Source organism: Aptenodytes forsteri, unplaced genomic scaffold, assembly GCF_000699145.1.
Source record: "Aptenodytes forsteri isolate BGI_AS27 unplaced genomic scaffold, ASM69914v1 Scaffold471, whole genome shotgun sequence".
Taxonomy (NCBI): domain Eukaryota; kingdom Metazoa; phylum Chordata; class Aves; order Sphenisciformes; family Spheniscidae; genus Aptenodytes; species Aptenodytes forsteri.
Window position 1 is genome coordinate 285,900 of NW_008795862.1, and position 18,230 is coordinate 304,129.

An 18,230-nucleotide genomic window follows, 5' to 3' on the forward strand; every position below is an offset into this window, starting at 1 on the left:
ACAGCCTCGTCTTGCGGCAGTTAAGGGTTTTTACTGTCTGCCTTGCAGTCCCCAGATCAGGCTGGGCCTTTCAGAGTTCTCTCATTTCTTTACTTCTGCTCCTGCTCCCTGGCTAAATAGGGGACAAAGCTCCTGCACCTTCCTTCTTGATCTCACTGCAGAGGTTGATCAAAAGTCCTGTGGGTCGGAGCTATGTGCACTTGAAAGAATCAGCACTAGCACCAGCCTGGAGTGCGGTAACATATAAACGATAAGTGGCGAGGTCTCACGGCTTGATGGAGACACTGTGCTTCCGCTGATAAACTACCAGCAACAGGGAGAGCAGCTCCATCCAGCAGGAAAGGGGCCTGACAAGGGTGCACAGGAAGTCTCTGCTGTTGGGTAGATAATGGTGAATTTTAGTCACTCTTGCCCAAGAGCTGTGTTTTTCCAGCAGTCTCCACCCAGTAAACTCCCAAGAGGGTTGAGCACTCTGTGTTAACTAATAGCTTGGAGCAGTGGCATGCTGCTGCCACATACCTGCTGGTTGTATGGAGATGACCCACATAACGTAAGAGGGACTGGCAGATGTTACCTGAACCTTCAAGATCCTTTGCTGCTTGGTCCCCCCTTCTCTAAGTCCTTGAGAGCGTAAGTCCCTTCCATGCTCTGTCTTGCACAGCATTGCTGGGAAAGTCCCAAATCCTCTCCCATCACCTGTGTAAGAGCCCCAGCACGACCACTTCCCAGTGGTCATCAAGTGGGTAGGCCAGTGGGGCAGGAGGTCATAGCTTCAGAGGTTGCTGGTTTTTAGGCTTTTGCTCTCCAGTCCCCTGCCTGGCTCTGCAAGGGAGTAAAGACAGAAGCTGGAGTCCGGGCAGTAGGAACTGTAAATTTGGTTTGGCAACCTGAGGAGTAGTTCATTTCTTTCTCCTCAGCTTATGAATGGCCTCTTCTGTGAAGGTTGCACATCTGAGCCTGGCTGCTGTTTGATGAGATTCTTCTATTCCAAGGAGAAAATGATCCTATTTCCTTTGCTTTCACCATATTCCCACATCCTTGTGCCGAGCGTGTCGAGAGGTGGAGTTCCACTGGCAGGGACAGGGAAGATGCAATGTTAGATGTTTTGCTTTTGTGATTCTCTCAGGATTTATGAACCATTACAGAATGACTCATGTGGCCACATATTTTCCATGCCTCAGCCAGGATCCTTTCCGTGCTCTGTATGCAAAAAATTAGACATAATCAGGTTCAGATAGTGTGCAAATCGCAGCCCTGCTTCCTATGGACAGGTCTCTGGAGTGGAGCAGAGAGAGGTTACTCATTGCTGTGTCCTTCATTTTTCAGATGCTGTGTGATCTTTAGTGACTGCTTTAGATGCAGAACAGCTTGCTTGAAAATTCTAATGCCAGAGGTTTGTCATGGCTTGTTAACATCTCTTTAAGTCGTGTGATCCCTGCCCTGTGGGGCAACAATTTGGTTTTAAAGTAATTCATTGTGCAATAGATCGTCTCCTGGGAGAAGGCGCTCTTTTATTCCATGGCTCTGAACCCAAAAGATGTAATGCTGGAAAACAGGCTAGGGATTTTAAAGCTCAGAGGGAGGGTACAAACAAACATCACCTGGCTCCCATACATCTTTAAGGCTTGGAAGAGCAAACTTTGGTAGGCAAATAATGGGGCTTGCTATTTCTGCTCTGTTCCAGCAGCTCTAGAGAGTTCTTCAGCTGCGAGTCAGGTGTGAAGAGGGAAATGTTAGTGGAGCTAATACCTGCCCCAGGCTGAGGTCGCATTTGCAATGCAGACACAAGAGGCAGCTGACCATGGAGGCAGCAGCTCTGCCTTAGCGCCAGCAGCATGAAGCATTTCCACCAGTGTCAGCACAACCTCACATTTTCCATGAATGCAATGCTGGCCCTGCCTTTCCCAGCCGCTGGGTGTGCAAGCATCTGAGCCTTCTCAGAACCACAAGGCACAGAAAACTTCCACTGACTATTGAAACAGAAACGATGGTCCTTCGAACCAGGATCCCCCCACCCCGAATTTGTCTTTGCAGGCTCTGGCACATACAAGACGACTTCATGCCTTGGGCATTCTTCCTGACTTTGCCATTACACCAGCTCCCCTTCCTCTCACTTCATCAGGTCTCTTTCTTACCATCACCCTGAGACTCTCCACAGCTCCAGGGAATCTCCCTGCCTCTCTTCTCTTCTGCTTGTTCCACAGTTCTCATATTCCACTGGGATCCCATCCAATCTTTTCCCTTGGTTATGCCACACCTTTTGTGCTCGCATTCTCCTCACCCCTTGTAAGCCTTATGCTGGTGTAATACTTTTGGGGAGACAGGTTTTTTTCAGAACTGCTCTTCTTGCTTGCAGTTTTCACTTCAGAGTGTAGGAAGTCCACGTGAAGCCATTTTTCAGGAATATCTGAGTTTATTAGCATCACTACAACTCACTATATGTTCTGGAATAGCTTCTTCTGGTCCTTTCTCAGCAAGATAGTGACACTGGGGTAGGGGCTACTTTGCCTCATAGAGACAACATCATCCCTTTTCAGCACTGGGTCTCAGATGATTCTTTTTGGATTCATCCTTTAGCACAGATATGGTTTAGAATTGCTAGACTTTAATTTACTCTTTAATTCTGATGAGTGGAAGGTAGAGCGTACCTCTGGTTTCATTAAGGTTGAGTTACTTAGTTCTAATCCAGAGGAATGGCTAAAGCACGAAGAAAAACTCAACTCATGTTTACACACATACTTCTAGACTACCTCTCACTGGTCCGCAGCCCCGTCTTTCTCTATGTGCATCACTGTGATACGGAAACATGTTAAAAAAAAAAAAGTCCTGAAATATTAAATACTGAATTCAGGTACTCCCTTTAGCAATTCTTAATTTAGAAAACCATTAATTCTTATTCCATCCTGCAAACCTGAAAGAGATTTTTTAAGCTGTCGTTGCCAAAGCTGTCCACTTGCTGAGATCTCCAACTGCTCTTGGGTGATGTCAGATCTGGCTGTCCCTCCCCTTGAGCACAGGGAACGTCCTCTTTGTGAGAAGTCCAAGATCTCTGCGAGAAGCCTTGTGTAAAGTGGACTGTGTCCTCTGAGACGCCACTACCATCATTTTAATCAAATTATTCCATGCAATTTATGCATCAGAGGATTGTTATTAGGAGAACAACAGTTTGTTTCCCTGTGAGCAAGTAATACGCTGCACAGAAAGCAGACTTGCCTTTTGTTATGGCAACGGAAGTGTTGAGAATGATGTAAAGGAAACTCCTATCAGATCTGGGTCACATCACTACAGCTTAATTTGCAAAATCTACACATTCATTTGTTGTGCAGAGCTCACAGGGAACGCAGTTAAACATGTTATTACCCAGGAATTTGGGGAGGTTGAGGGAAAGGCGGGTGGAGGGTTATTTTCATGGTTGCAGTTGTATTGTCTTAACCTGTAGCAGATGTGCTTATAGATTTCGGAACTGGAATCAGTCACTTTTCTTGAATGTCTGTTGTATTTAGCGTGCGAGGACTTGGGGGCCAGGTCTGGACCATATTTTTGCGCCACACCTCTCATGGCAAAGGTGCTGCTAGAAATAAACCAATCTGCAAAAAGATACGCTTTGCTGGCACCACACAATGTTTTCTTTTGAAACCCTATCTCTGCATGGAGCAACTATGCCACCCCATGGACTCCCGTGCTCTCGTCCCGCCGTGGGCCTTTGCTCCAAGAGAGGTCTTGGCAGCGCACACAGAAGTACAGAGCCACAGGCACTATCTTCCTGCATGGGATCTCCTATTGCACGCTACTTGCAGGAAACTTATTTCCCTTTTATGTTAGCTACTGCACTAGCTTACATACGCTTACTGTGCACTAACTTCTCGGTGTGGGTAAGGTTAAAGATTTGCTGCCTGCTGGCCCACATCTAAGTCATTACATCCTGCAGCCCGTCTTGCAACTGCTTGAAGGGAAGTTCATCCAACTTTTCAATTGCATTTTTCTACCATTTAAAATTCAGTTTCAGGTGCAAGACAATCAGTTCTGGGGATTGTCAGAAAGTTTCAATTAATTTAAAACAAATTTAAAACAGTGAGAGCTGCAGACTTTTAAAATCAATATTTTATTTTACTTGAATGTGCAAATAAATATAAAAAAAAACTACATTCAAAGAGCTGGCAAAGCAATTACAAGCCCAAAAGCAAAGATCCTTCAAAAAAATGGAAGAACAAACTCTTGAATTAAGGTCGTGCTAGCAGATACACAGCGGTCGACGTTAGCAAGCCACTCTCAAACCTGCACTGCCTGCTTATTCCATTCACATCATTTGCTACTATCATTTTTGAGACAATAGCACTGTAAAGGGCGAAAGTCTTACTTAATCTGTTCAGATTATAAATTAAGGTTTACAAAATAAGGATGCTTAAAAATACCTGAAGTACACTTAAAAATGGGGAGATGGAACAGGACGGTGCACAGGTGCGTTACCCTCCTACACCCTGGTACACTTGGAATCAAATGCATTTTAAGCCACAAGTTGCAACCTATTTTCTAGTAAACATTTTTTCTGTATCATAAAACCATAAAATTTGGCACAGTTGTCATCTCCACTGGAAGACAGCAGAGAGGTGAACAGGACTGAGGTGTATTTTGTTGAGCTGTCTGGAAGCAAAAGGGGGATACTGTGCTTTGCAGTGGGCTTGTCCACCCAGCCCTCACATAGCTACGTGGTCAGTGTCTTTTATCACTTACTGCAACAAGAGCGGGGAAGAACCTTCAGATCGTTTCAGTAACCAAAATTTAAGAGACCCAGACAACGAGAACATGAGTTCTTGATGAAAAGTCCTCTGCTGGCAGTGGTTGTGCAAGTGGCCACGAATGCCAGAGGCTGGCCTCCCTCCTTCCCTCCTACAGATTATTTTGCAAAAAAGACAAAGAGTCAGTACAGTTTTCTATTAAACGTACCCCAAAGGCCAATTTTTCTACTGTCAAGTGAGACAATTGCAAAACCAAATGTTGTACAGTGGAAATAACCCAGGACAAATCCTACAGGCTGCTACTTAGGTCTGGCAGAAATTATAACCTAAAAATCAAAGCCACAAAAAATATCGGGGTGAGGGGGTTATTCCCCCAAAAGCCAGAAAAAACGTTGGAAGCAGAGCTGAAAGGAGGCTTGGACCTGCCTCAAGACATTATGTTTGTAATACACTCCATGGACAGTGTGCTTGCCCTTGGCCCCTGAAAAACAAGAGCGAAGTCACAGTGGGGCTGCAGGACGGACACAGCTAAATTTTCTTGATTTTTCAATAGATTAAGTCAGACAATTGACGTAGTGTTCTGCATGGTTTGGGGTAGGTTTTTTGTTAGGTTTCATTGCAAGAAAGCTTAGATAGAAGTACAGATGGTTCAGTGGAAAAGCTTGTCTACGATGGTTGTGGCTGGATCTAACACTGCCCATTACAGATTTCCATGTGTCACTGCAAACACAGCATCTGTGCTGACCCAGCAGAAACAGCAAAGTATCTGGGACAAACCTCAGATCCAGTGCAAACACTGTGCCGCAAGAGCTCCATCTACTGATGTTACTGAAGTGGTACAACCCAGCAGAACCAAGGAGTCCGGACATGCACAAGGAAAGCGAAGCGCCCGAGAACGCAGTCTCCAGAGGCTGCCAATCGACATGCAAAATACAAAAAAAAAAAAAGAAAAAAAAAAATAGGCCAGACCTCGCAATGGATATTCCTCCTCAGGCACACGCTCTAAGCAGCTCCAGATCTGAGAAGGCAGAGTCTGCAGCAGGTCGTAAGTTCACAAAGCAACAACATGGGATCCGGTGCACATCTGCAGAGGGGTAGCTGACGGGCCTAGGCTGTCTTGCGCCGCAAAATGCTCTCTTGCCTAGCACTGCAGCTCAGAGAGTTTCTTCCCCTTAGTTCACGCTCCAAAATACTTAGTTGATGAGTGAGAGTTAGAGCGTTTAGTACGCCATTCACCCTTCTCTCAGTTTTGGCATTTTTCTCACCAGAGCACCAGTAACAAATACTGCATTCATTGCCTTATTAGTACACATAGATAATGAAGCAGCCCATAGTGGGGCTAGCAATCTGTGCCAGGTGCTCTCAGCCCCGCTGGCACTCGGAGGTTACATTGAAGAGTTCTGCAGGCTCCAAGACGGCATAAATTCAGGAAGATAGGGAACATTAAACCTTTCAAAGTGGAAGCAGCTGCCAGCATCTGCTCGAACACCAGCCCAGCTCCATCTCTCCAGCAAAGCCACTAGTGGTAGTTCGCCCAGAGCCTGACCCCCTCACTCAGCCTTCCAGTATTGGCTGGTCAGCAGTGGCCTAAGGCTAGGAAACTACTAAAAAGTGTGTGGCAATGCCAAGAGCCCTCTTCCCATAAAGCTTTTAAAAGTCTCTTCATGATGGCTGGAGGATTACACTGCAAGGAGACAAGTCTATGCCATATGGAAAATACATCATAATCCAAAGTAAAATGCTGTTTGGATAAATATCATTAATACATACATTGCATTCCCACCACTATTCTCAGAGTAAATGTATTTCACCAGCAACGCTCCTACTTGTCTTGGTCCCAGGAACAAGTCTCTGCTCACGGTGAAGCTGGACGGCGACTGTACTGAACTCTGTATCTGTTCACTGGGACCCCATGGACATTCACCGTCTCACAAGTTGTTTTACAGGGCACCATCTCCTCATCTTCGTCTCCCATCAGCCAGTCTTGAACTACATCAACTGCCTCCATGGTCACGTTCTCTTCTAGCCACCTATTGTGCCACTCTTCAAACTGCTGGTGATGCTTTAGCAGCACCATTGGCTGTACCTGAAAGCAAGACAAGTAAAGATCACTGAGAGGTTTCTGGGGGAGAAGCCAAAACCTTCGCCTCTTTGTGTGTCTGAGATGTGCATGCTTTACAACACAACACAACACAAACAGTAAAACAGGAAACTGCATACCTGCATTTAAAGATCTCTATTTCTTAATGTTTGCCACTCCCCCTTAAAATTTGCATGGTAAAGTAAAGGCTGCTAAACTAAACTAAAGTACAGAGCATTTACCAGCTCTCCTCCATGTTTCATCCAACACAGAGTAGTAACTTCTGGGTGTAGTTTGCAGGGATTCAGCCACAAGACTTCTTATCGGTACCTGTCTTTTGGCTCACATCCTCAACCTCTGCTACTGCCCGAGCTGCAGAGAGAGTAATAGGAGATGCACCTGCTTGGCTCGGCAGAGCGCTCCCCGCCTGTACATGTAATCCTCCGAGTTCATGATGAACATCATTTTGTGGGTGTTGAGCTTGAACCGGCAGTCCACGTTGCAGGCACTTTCCACCCCAATCAGCCTCTTCCAGGAGCTCTTCACTTCGCTACGCAGAGCTCTCACTTGCTTACATTGCCACTTGCGAAACTTTTTTAGGTTTCTAGAACAAAACAAGGATTACGAAGCATGTGTCACACTCGGTTATCCATTCTCTTAAGCTAGCAGAGCTGACAGTGTAAGTATGAAATTTGTATTCCCACATTTCGTTTTCAGACTTTCTCCAGGATCTTCCTCCATACACTCTTGACAAATATTTAGTGAAATGGGAACAAATTAGACCTCAAATCCCTCCCAGAAGGGACTGCTTAGACAGTCCCACTCCTTTCTAAACACAGTTTCATGAAAAAACCTCAATGCCGTGGTCATAAATTTTTTCTTCAGCATTCTTATGCAGTGCACTGGACTACAGCAGCCCCTTTGGACCTCAAAGATGAGTGCGTTGCCCTGGAGTTGCTTGTATGGCACATCACCTAAAATGGCTGCCACATATGGAGAGAGGAAGCAGTACCAGCTGCTGCAGGTGTGACTCAGGAGAGGGAGCGCGCTCACCTTTGCAGAAAGACCGGTTTCAATAAGAAGCCATCATTCTGGTTGTTTGGAGCTCCTTCTACCCCAACGTACTGCTCCATGTAGTTAGCCAGGTGCTACACAAGAGAGACCATTTTCAAGTCAGACTTTGCTCTCATCAAGACAAACACCACTGCAAAGAACTAGTTTATTTCCAAGCTGCTTTTTATGAAGCTGCTGGTATCTCACTCAACCCCAAGCTGATTTACGTTGCAACTCTTTCGCTAACATACCCATTTCTGTCAATGACCACAGCCCCACATGTAATCTTCCCACTTCCCAGGTAAACTTCTCCTGGCAAAGTCTCACAGTTTGGAACAAGAAAGCGGAAAAGCATTCTTAAGACATCTGCTTTGTCTTGGTACAGCAGACTCCATGGTCACTGTGATAATACCTGGACCTCCACAGGATCTTCTGTCTGGGTTTCTTCCGTATCCAGAAGCTCAATGGTCATGATCACCTGTCCTTTCCGCTGAAGAAACATTACCTGTAAAAGTTACAGGCACAAGATATTGGCCACATGGGTTCACAATAAAATGCTGTATATTCACAACAAGTCACTTGGACAACAAATATGAGCTAGGAGAGAAGTAAGCAGCAGGGCTTTTCAGTGAGCCAGGATGCCACTTCACTGTCTATGCTCTGGTTTTGGTACCTTCTCTTCACATTGCTCTCTCTCACCATTGTGGCCTTGGAGCTTCCAAACCCACTTCTCCCAGGTAAAGTGCCACAGTCACTTTATGAAGTTCCCTGGCAGCAAGTTCTTACCTTGAAACAGTTCTCATCCGCCATGCAACGTTCAGCCTTCCACTGATAGCTGGTCTCCTTTGCTGCCCGGACACACCTAGAGGATAAGTTACCTCCAGCAGCACCTCGCTTCCTTTCGTTCAAGTAGAGCTCAACAACCTTCAAGCAGATGTCATCGCTCACTAGATGGTGAAGCTTCCATTAAAAAAGGGGAAATTCAGTCAGCAAGTCTGGGCCAAGAGTTAAGTCTAGCGTGTTATGAAAGGGGCACAAAACTCAGCACAGCATCATACCTCACATGAAACAGCAAAGTCTCTCTAGAGACTTCACACATTTCACTCTCTTTTTCATTACTTTGCAATAAAAGGAACAGAGAAGACTGGGGGGCTGATGTGCCTTAACTGTAACAAAACTACAATTAGAAGACAGATTTGAGTAAAAAGGACTGGACCTTTTTTTTTTTTTTTGGCTAGATGTATTTTGGGAATGGCAGAATTTTGAAAAGGCTGGAACTCAAAAAAATGTTGGAAAAGGCCAGGAAGAGTAAATCCCCTAAGGTGGTCCCTGTACCGAAGCTGAACAATCTCACTGAACTTCTGTTAGAGTGTTTCCCCTACATATATAACTTTTCTATGAATTTGCTTTAAGTTTAGTGAGTCCTTGCATTACAGGTTACTGTGAGAAACCTATCTTTCTATAGAAGGGAGATGTGCAGCCCCCCAAACACGCAGCACAGCCATCAAATTAGTTACCTGGCGGACAATATTCTGCACCAGTTTGTCCATAGTAAAGCCAATATAGGCATGGATAGTGAACATCTCCCTCAGAGTGTCCTCGTACTGCGTTGGGTCAATATTCCCATCCAGCAGACTCCTCACCATATCCAGGAACGCGGGGTAGTACTCCTCCAGCTCCACTTCACCTGGGTAGGGGAGAAGTGCAGTCGCTTAATGCATGTAAGAGGCAGAGTGAAGTCAAGAGATACAAGGGACAGCACTGCTCAAGAACCATGACATTCAGTATCGAGAATATGCTTACAGGCAGACAGTTCTCCGTAAGGAGTGCTGACAGACTGTAACAGTTTTATCTCGTGCACTTCCATGACTGCCTTGTGTAGTTAACTATTTCGTTGTGGAGCCATTTACATTTTAAATCAAAGCGACAGATTAATACAATGAGACGCTTGAGAACATCTGACAGCAGGGGGCTTGTGTGAAGTCTCTATGAACTACGCATGAGAGCCCTCAGAAGATAAATTGCAAACTGGCTATTGTGTTGAAATTAGCTGTATCCACAAATCACAAATATAGCGGAGGTTTGCACCTCTGCATTCCTTACAGACTTGCCTGCAGGTCTCAGTTACTCAGATATACACAATCGAGCACTAGCAACCAGAGCATTAAGAATGGACTATGTCCTGGGTTATTCTTACTTGGTTGCTTCAGTCTTAGTTCCATGGCTGGATCATTGGTTTTTTCTTTTCTTCCCTCACAAAGGAGTTTCTCTCTCTCTTTTTCAGTCCGATATTCTAGAAGCTGCTTCTGAGCTTGACGATAAATCTTTAGGAGCCTTGAGCACAGAGTCTGGTGAAGGCGGAGGAAGAAATACCAATTATTATTGACAAAGAACAGACTGTAAACATCATCCAGAGTGTTGTGGGGCTCAGCAGCTGTAACATCACAGAAGGTTGCTTTTGCCTCCAAAGGACTGCTTGGAGGCCCAGGCACATTTTTTTTCCGTAGCTCAGGAGTATCCAGGTTCTGCCCCTGATGGTTTTCTCTGTCTTCATCTGTTGATTCTTCAGAAATACTGTGCTCGGGGGGCTGAGAGAAAAACAGCTCAGGTATGAAGTGATGCACTATCTGCCGGATGGTTGCTTGGTCCTCCTTTTGGATAGTAGGCTGCCTTTTTACATAATAGCTGATAAGAGACGCTGCATCTTCCAAAATCTGCTTATCTTCATAGATGAAGATAAGATGAGGCTCGTTTGTGGACGAACTTCTCCCTTCTGAATGCTGCTCCTGATGCTGTAATCAAGAGACAAATAGATAAAGATCCTTCCAATCCATGCTCAAGAGCCATTCCTGCCAGAAGAAATAAGCCAGTATTAACGCTATGCTTGGGACAGTCATTTTTGACTGAGAACTCTTCAGAGCACTACCACTTCAACAAGGTCCCAGGTGCTATGTAAACATCTAGATAATACTATAAATGAAGGACACACAGGATGGAGTATTTACTAGCATACGCACCTCATCGTAGACACTCTCAATTTCATTCAGCAAGCTCTTGGAGCGCAAAGCTTTGGTGTCATTTTGTTTGAAGTTGACGGCCTGGTGGTCAAGGGACTTCAAGTAGGCTTTCTCGTACTGCTCCCGCCAAATTTTGTTGAAGCCCTGCTGGGCCTCCCGCCATTCCTCCTCTTTTGCTTTCAATCTGTGTAAATGTATGATCTACTTCAGTTCAAAAAGACAACCACAGAAATGCACACAAAGCATTTTTAATGTAGCCAACTGTGATGCACCAAACACTTTTCAGTATACCTGGAAGCAATAAATAACTAAAAAAAAGCACCACCACTGAAGAGAAGTTATCCTTTGAAACAACATCTACAGAAAACAGTTGTTTAAAAATGCTTTAAAAATTCTGTATCAGTTTCTTAAAGAACCCGGGTGAACACAGGAGACTGGGAATTACCTCTTAAGAACAACAGGAACTGCAGTAACTGGGTTTTTCTTAAGACTTTCAATGATCTCTGGTGCTTTATCACCATAGATGCGATAGATGGCCCTGCGCTGGATCACTTCTGATGTTCCTCCCAAGCAATCATCCAGTCGAAATTTCTCCTGATCCTCTTGAGTCAGTCGTGACAGTTTTTTCTGCACACTCTCCAGCACACGTATTGTGGCTAAATTGGTCTCCAAGACAACATCCAACTGTTAAAGAGTTCACAAAAGACACAGTGTAAGAGCAGGCATAGCAGGAAAATGGAGACCAGCGGCACCAGGTTTGTGGCATGCATTCCAGCCCCACTGGGTGGAGCTAAGAAACATCAGCAAGGTTTCTTATTGGAAAATATACCTCCACCAGTTCTCCCAAAGGTAACGTGCTTTTTAGAACTGGACTCATGCCTAGAAAGAACTATTAGACTCCAAGGAAGTGGAAAACACCAAACTCTAGCTGAAACCAACGAACACTAACAGAACTTTTCAGTAACTGGTCCCCAATTAATTCAGTCAAACTCCTCATAGCTACAAGTTTTGCTTTCTGAGGAGGCAGACAGGCAGAAAGGAAGCTCAGTAGCAAAGGTACCTCAAACCGCTCATCTTCACAGCGGTGCAACTGCTCCTCATAAGGGGTCTTCTTGGAGCTGACAAAAGTGGAGTCTTCAGACCAGGATGGAAATGAAACCCAGGTATCATTTAACACCTGCAACAGTGCAAAGACATGACATTGAACAGAGCCTTATGAGCCCAGAGCTGTTCTCATGGGGTCTGATACTTCTCTGTTTTATTTTTGCACAGTTCTTCCCTGAGTTTCTATTGGAAGTTTCAGACCTAGTTCACAAGTCACTGTCATGACTCAGAAGATCAGAGGTCTGTGTGGAACTGTGCCAGGGCCCTGCTCAGAAAGCTCAAAAGCACCTTCACTATCATCTCACAAACCAGAGAGATCACTCTGCAGTAATCAGCAACTGTAAGTAAAGGAGACAGAGTTGCCAACGACAGTGAGAGGTGGGAGCACCTATGCTGCAGATGTCTGTTCTCAGTGAGAACAGTGCCTAAGACACTGGCTCACAGTGCTCTTTCAGGAGAGAAACTGTTTCTAAAGGCCATATTGGTCCACTGCTAGAAAATTAATTTCAGGCTATTTAATATACTTTTCTGTCTATAGGAATAAATTTGTGTATGCACACAGACTCAAAAGACATTAAAGTGAAAGACGTGATTTGAGATGGGTTTAGATAAAATTAGTAAAATGCATGTGGATACTCTTATTTCAATAAATTGGATGAGTAACTGCTGTGAGATTAAAGCTGGCTAATCAGCATTAAAGAGGGGAATCCACATGCAGAAGCTGTAGCACTAACTACCCCACTTCAAGGTATGTAAGTGCAATGTGTGTTCAGGGATTGAACAGGTTGATCCCAAAGTACCTCCTTGCAAATGGCTGTTCTTCCACTGCACTTTGGCTGCTGATAGGTTTTTGGGAGAGCCCGGTAACTTGATCCTATGCGTTTGCAGGAAGCATAATCAATTTCCCGACTCATTCCATCTCCAGATCGGTCGCTCAGAGGAGAAGCAAATGAAAGCTCTTTCACACCAAGAAAGGACTTGAACTGTGCAAACAGTTCTGGGAATTTCCTTCAAAAACACAAGTAAGCATATTTTGTTATTTCACTCTAACAGTTTTAGGGTGGCTAATGCGTGTTATAAAAGCGAGGGAGAAAATCTAAACGAACAGCATTGCAGTGAGAAATCTTTCACCAACGTTTTACCTCTGTTATCATTCTCTCTGAATTACTTTAGGGTTTTTTATTACTTAAGGCAGGAAAAGAATTTCCCTTCACAACTTCACGAATGCTCCCCTTAACTGATTGAGGAGTCACTGATCCTTGCCATCTGACTCCCCCTCTTGTGTTGGAAGCCAAACAGCACGAGAGGCTCACATCAGAGCTAGCACTATTTATCCTTTTCACAGCTCTGTTCTGAGATTTCATGTTTATACCTGTATTAAATTTTGAGAGATTAGAACAGGGAGTGTGAACAGAGACCACCCTCCAGAATTAATGAGATTCTCTGCCCCCTGATGATTTGGTGTAACATCAGCTAGTCTGCTGCTTGTGAGGCTTTCAACTGGATGCACAGACAGAGGGAAATATCCTCCCCAAAATGCTCTTTAAGAGCTGTGTAGATATGTTAAAAGATTCCGATTTTATTACTCCTCTTTTTGGATTAGCCTTCAATTTCTTGCATGCTACCTAGGAGATATTTCTGAAGTTAAATCCAAAACTTCAGTAACAAATTTCACAATGTCTACCAAAAAGTAACAGAGTAAGACCTAAAAACTATGACACAGCAGAGAAGGTAGTCAGTAACTTACCCTAAAAACGGTGTAACTAGCTGGAGCAACTCAGAGCCAGAGACCAACTCCTGGTTGAAGAGAGCAATGCAACGGAGAAAATTTTCGTAGACTTCCTGACTCTTTAGCACCCTACGCACCTAAAGCACGGTTTGGAGAGAAACGATCAGATCGCTTGAACACTACTTTTATTTAGTTCATATTCTAAGTAGTCTGAACCATGGGTACAGTGACAAACCTCTGTCTAGACTGCAACATAAGAAGAGAATATGCACAAAAATGCCCAGTTTCAAACAATAATCTAGTAACGACAGACGGTACCATGAGGAAACATCACTGAAAAATAGAGAAAAACATGTCTGTAAGAGACAAGCATTCAGGAAAAGGTTAATTATCCGTTTCTCTTCGTCTCCCAAACCCACCTATTTTCTCTTTTCTTGGTCTGTCTTTCTCTACCACTTGACAAGTCAGCAATTGCTAAGTGCTGAGACACAGATCGTATAGAAAACCAACCAATTAATAGCCTCATAAATGGTTGGAAATAAGTCCACAGAATGTGAGAACAGGCCAAATACTGACCTTGTCAAAGAAGGAAAACTCTTGCAGCGTTCCATATTTTCCCACTGTCGCTACTGACAGATCTTTGGTACCTCGCAGTTTCATTTTCTTCTGTTAAAAGAACAAACAGTTACCCGACTCAAATGCTACTGAATCCCTCTTCGCTGACATCTAACAGCTCTCTGCAAAGTCTGAAACTCAGGATTTCCCAAATAGTGATCTAGCACTGCTGTGTCAAGTCCTCCACAGCAATCTCTATCAAATGACTCCCAGCTAAGAAGAAGAAACAACAACAAAAAAGGATCACTTGAGAAAGAATTCCAAAGAACCATTTCTTTGTAGAAGCAATAAATTGTCCCTTTCCAGGGCCAATACTTAGTACAGAAGATCTTGATATTTAGTATTCAACACGTTACCACACACATTTAAGCATACTTTAAAAAATCCCTTTTTCGACAGTAATCATTTTAAAAATAACTTTGAAATTTTGTTTCTCGTACCTAACACCTACATACCTCGAAGACGCTACTCATTACAGCTTCATCTAAGCAATTATCTAAATACAACGAATAATATCAGGTTATTCTAAGTTTCTACTTGCTAAAAGATACCTTTGCTGGCCCAGAAACAGGACGCAACAGCAGTGGTCTGGATCGCTTTTTGCTGTGTTCCAGATTCTTCTCATGCTCGGTTTTTTGGACACTGTTCACTTCACATGGTCCATTTCCTGTGAACTGAAGTAAATAAATAATGATTTCAACGTTCTCTTCTCGGTCGGCGCAAATAAAGAACCCTATAAATCTGAACAGAACAGAGAACATGTAGTTAAGTCATCTGTTCTGCGAAATTCCCAACAATGAAGAGGAGCAAAGTCCATCTACTGGCTGTATGTTTTCCCATAATGTTTTGCGTTCCTAAAGCTTCTTTATGTATTCTACATACGAACAGAGAGTATTCAATATTCTGCCTTGTTCTAAGCCTACACATACCAAAGACCTTTTAGCCTCTGGGAGGAACTGTCCAAACTCAGAAAGCAGATCCTCCTGTCCCCTGAACAGATTTGCTACTTCGGTAAACACTTCTTCCTCTGACATGCCTCGAAAGGGTCGGCCTTTAGTGTTCAGCTGTTCTTTCTGAAAAGATATGCACAGATGTTAAATAGAGTCAGAAACATACCTCACTATGCAAGAAAACTCATCAACTCAGCCAAAAACCTTATGCTACACAAACTTGAAATAACTATCAGATAGCCCAAGGTTCTTACAGTGCATCCTTTCACAGAGAGTATCACTAAATCAACTGAAGGTTAGTAAAGACAGCTCTAGGTACAACCCCTTTACACCTCAGAGCCTGGGAAGTTCTACAATTTTCACACTTTTGTCATTTCATGTGAATACCTATGAGGCAACTGCTGGACAAAGGCTAATGCTCGGGAACTGTATAAGCCTGTTCAATAGGCAGACATTTCATCTGACAACAACTACTCAAACAGCTACAGTGCAAACCCACAATCTCTTATATGGAAGACTTTTTACCTGGTAAGTATGAAGAATTTCTAAAAACGATCTGTAAATTTCTGGATGGTCAAGAAAACGTGTTTTGATCTTATTCACGTAACTGATAGCGTTATTGAACTCTACAGAATCAGACTCCAAAGGAATTTGGGATTTATCTTCTTTGTATGGAAGCTGTTGCCTAAACTCCTCAGAGCAGTCACTGTGATTGTGTGAATTCTCCTGGGAGTAATGCAACAACAGCCCGCTGCCAGGGAGAGCGCTGGGAACAGGCTCTGAGGGCACCTAGTGGCATAAGACACAGAAGACAGTGACTTGTACAGAAACACAGGTGCAAGTTCAACCACAATCTAGCATCAGGATTTTCAAGCTGTTTAGCTAAAAAAGATTACCACGTGAAGAAGAAAGAAAAAAGATTTAATTAGTCAATAAATTTCCCTACCTCGTTTATTAACACCATCAGTTAAAAAAACCACGTAAGTCATATCTGGCTTAGGAACCACCTGACTCATTACCGCTTTTGACTGCCACTGTATTGTCTGCTACACTTGAGAGGGTGTACCAGACAACACGCACCACAGTTTCTGTTACCACGGTTTTACTTCAGAGGAACTGCCAGTTTTAAGAAACATATTAAAATGTAAGGCTCTTAAAGATGCTAAATTTCCAAGCAACAGAGAGATCTAAGGGAACTGAGGTCTAAAAGATATTTACTGCTACTAATTAGGGTTAAACCATAAGTTTCTCAGTAGCCTTCAGGTAATAGCTCTGTTTCAGCCTCCACAACAACACAACAACAAAGAAGCAGAGGCCAATACGTATCCATCCGTATTACAGCAGATGTCCTTTATTGCAGGATGTCAGCAATTGCATGGCAATACCTGACATGTATTTTCTGCCTATTGCCTAATCACGTTTCCCAGTTTCTCAGCAGAAGACTGGAAATGCGATTCTTCCAGGATCTCTTTTTGAAATTTGTCACTACACACACCACGTATTGAGGATCTGTATAAATATGTCAAGCCAATTACAATTTCAGTTTCCAAATCTGACCGAAGTATTTGGAGTTGAAATGGCACTTCGTGCAGGAATATCATTCTTGTGTAAGCTAAACTAACAACTGGTTTGAAAATAAATGTTTAAATTTATATTATACCCAGTATCATAGACTTTCAAAACCACATAAAAACTTCAGCAACATGCAATACACTAAATCTACATAGCCTAAACTGTGCAAGAGATGTGTATAGCGACACATGTAACAGAATTATTTAGAGAATATAAGTTCTATAACCTACCTGACTATTCAAAGGTGACTGTATACTTAACTTCCCATTCTTTGGAATTTCTATCCTATAGCCCAGAGGGAGGAAAGCATTGAATCCTACAATGAGGTCGGGATGCTCATGGAAAAGCTGCGAAACACGTCGGATTACTCCAGGTGTGTCAATGCTAAAATTGAGAAGAGTTTGTTACTTGTGTCCGAATCAGAAATACAAGTTAAGCCTGGCAAATTACAGAGGTATGTGAAGCATCTGGCTTCTAAGAAATGCAATTTTTTAACAAGAAGGTTTGGGAACCTCAGACCTAGAAATTAGCCCAAGCAGAGGGAATGACCACCACCCACTGCAGCCTCATACTGGGAGTGTTATCCACAGAGCAGAGATATGAGTGGGCACGTTACCCAAAACGGGCAAGACAGCCATCACCTCTAGGGCTGACAGGTCACAGAGAGGCTCTGCACTCAAGCTTCTTCACTTATTTTCTAGATCTGCATTTCAGAGTGGGAAGTAAATATAGATTTGCCCTTTCCTGTGGATTTCATCTCTGGAAAATGACGGGATGAACAGAGACCCTCCACCTCCAATGTTTAGTGACTACACTACTGGGGGACAGGCCAGCAGGGCGGCCTGTGTGTCTGTGGAGGTGGAAAGATGATGTGAAGGCGGGGGGACCCTGCAAAGGCAGAAAGGCCCCTGCAAAGGCAGAGAGACCCCCGCAAAGGCTGAGGAGCTCCCCGGAGCAGCCCTGGGCCGCAGGGCCTGGGCCTTACCTCTGGCTCTTGAACTCTTTCATGATCTCCAGGAAGCCGTTGTAGGTGGCAGGGTCGCTGCCAAAGCGGATCTTCACCTGGTCCAGGTAGGAAAGCGCATCCTCCACCTGCAGGGTGAGAACGCGGGTGAGGCACAGAAAGGGGGAACAGGCCCCGGGGCACCCCACGGTCCCAGAATGGGGGCAGGGGCACCCCACGGCACTGAGGGAGGTGGGAACAGGCCCCGGGGGGGAGCCCCACAGCACCGGGGAAGGGGGAGCAGCCTGGGGAGGGGCACACGGTACCAAATGAAGAGGCCCTGAGGATGACAGGTCCCGGTGGGGCACCACCGTACCGGGGAAGGTGGGCCTCACGGTGCTGGAGGAGGAGGGCAGGGCAGGGAGGACGGC

At 44.3% G+C, this 18,230-nt stretch overlaps 1 protein-coding gene across 1 annotated transcript; it reads right to left on the minus strand.

Annotated features, from left to right (window-relative positions):
* Positions 1–4,082: 4,082 nt before the first annotated feature.
* SIN3B (SIN3 transcription regulator family member B) lies at positions 4,083–17,993 on the minus strand. Its single transcript, XM_019473335.1, has 18 exons — positions 17,842–17,993; positions 17,087–17,240; positions 15,810–16,073; positions 15,264–15,407; positions 14,886–15,008; positions 14,296–14,385; positions 13,738–13,856; positions 12,791–12,998; positions 11,947–12,063; positions 11,332–11,570; positions 10,887–11,070; positions 10,067–10,661; positions 9,387–9,556; positions 8,656–8,829; positions 8,282–8,374; positions 7,870–7,964; positions 7,216–7,420; positions 4,083–6,822 (listed from the first exon to the last, which is right to left on the minus strand). The coding sequence occupies exons 1-18, from the start codon at positions 17,862–17,864 to the stop codon at positions 6,592–6,594; spliced, it is 3,228 nt and encodes a 1,075-aa protein (XP_019328880.1). The 5' UTR covers positions 17,865–17,993; the 3' UTR covers positions 4,083–6,591.
* Between the last annotated feature and the right edge of the window lie 237 nt (positions 17,994–18,230).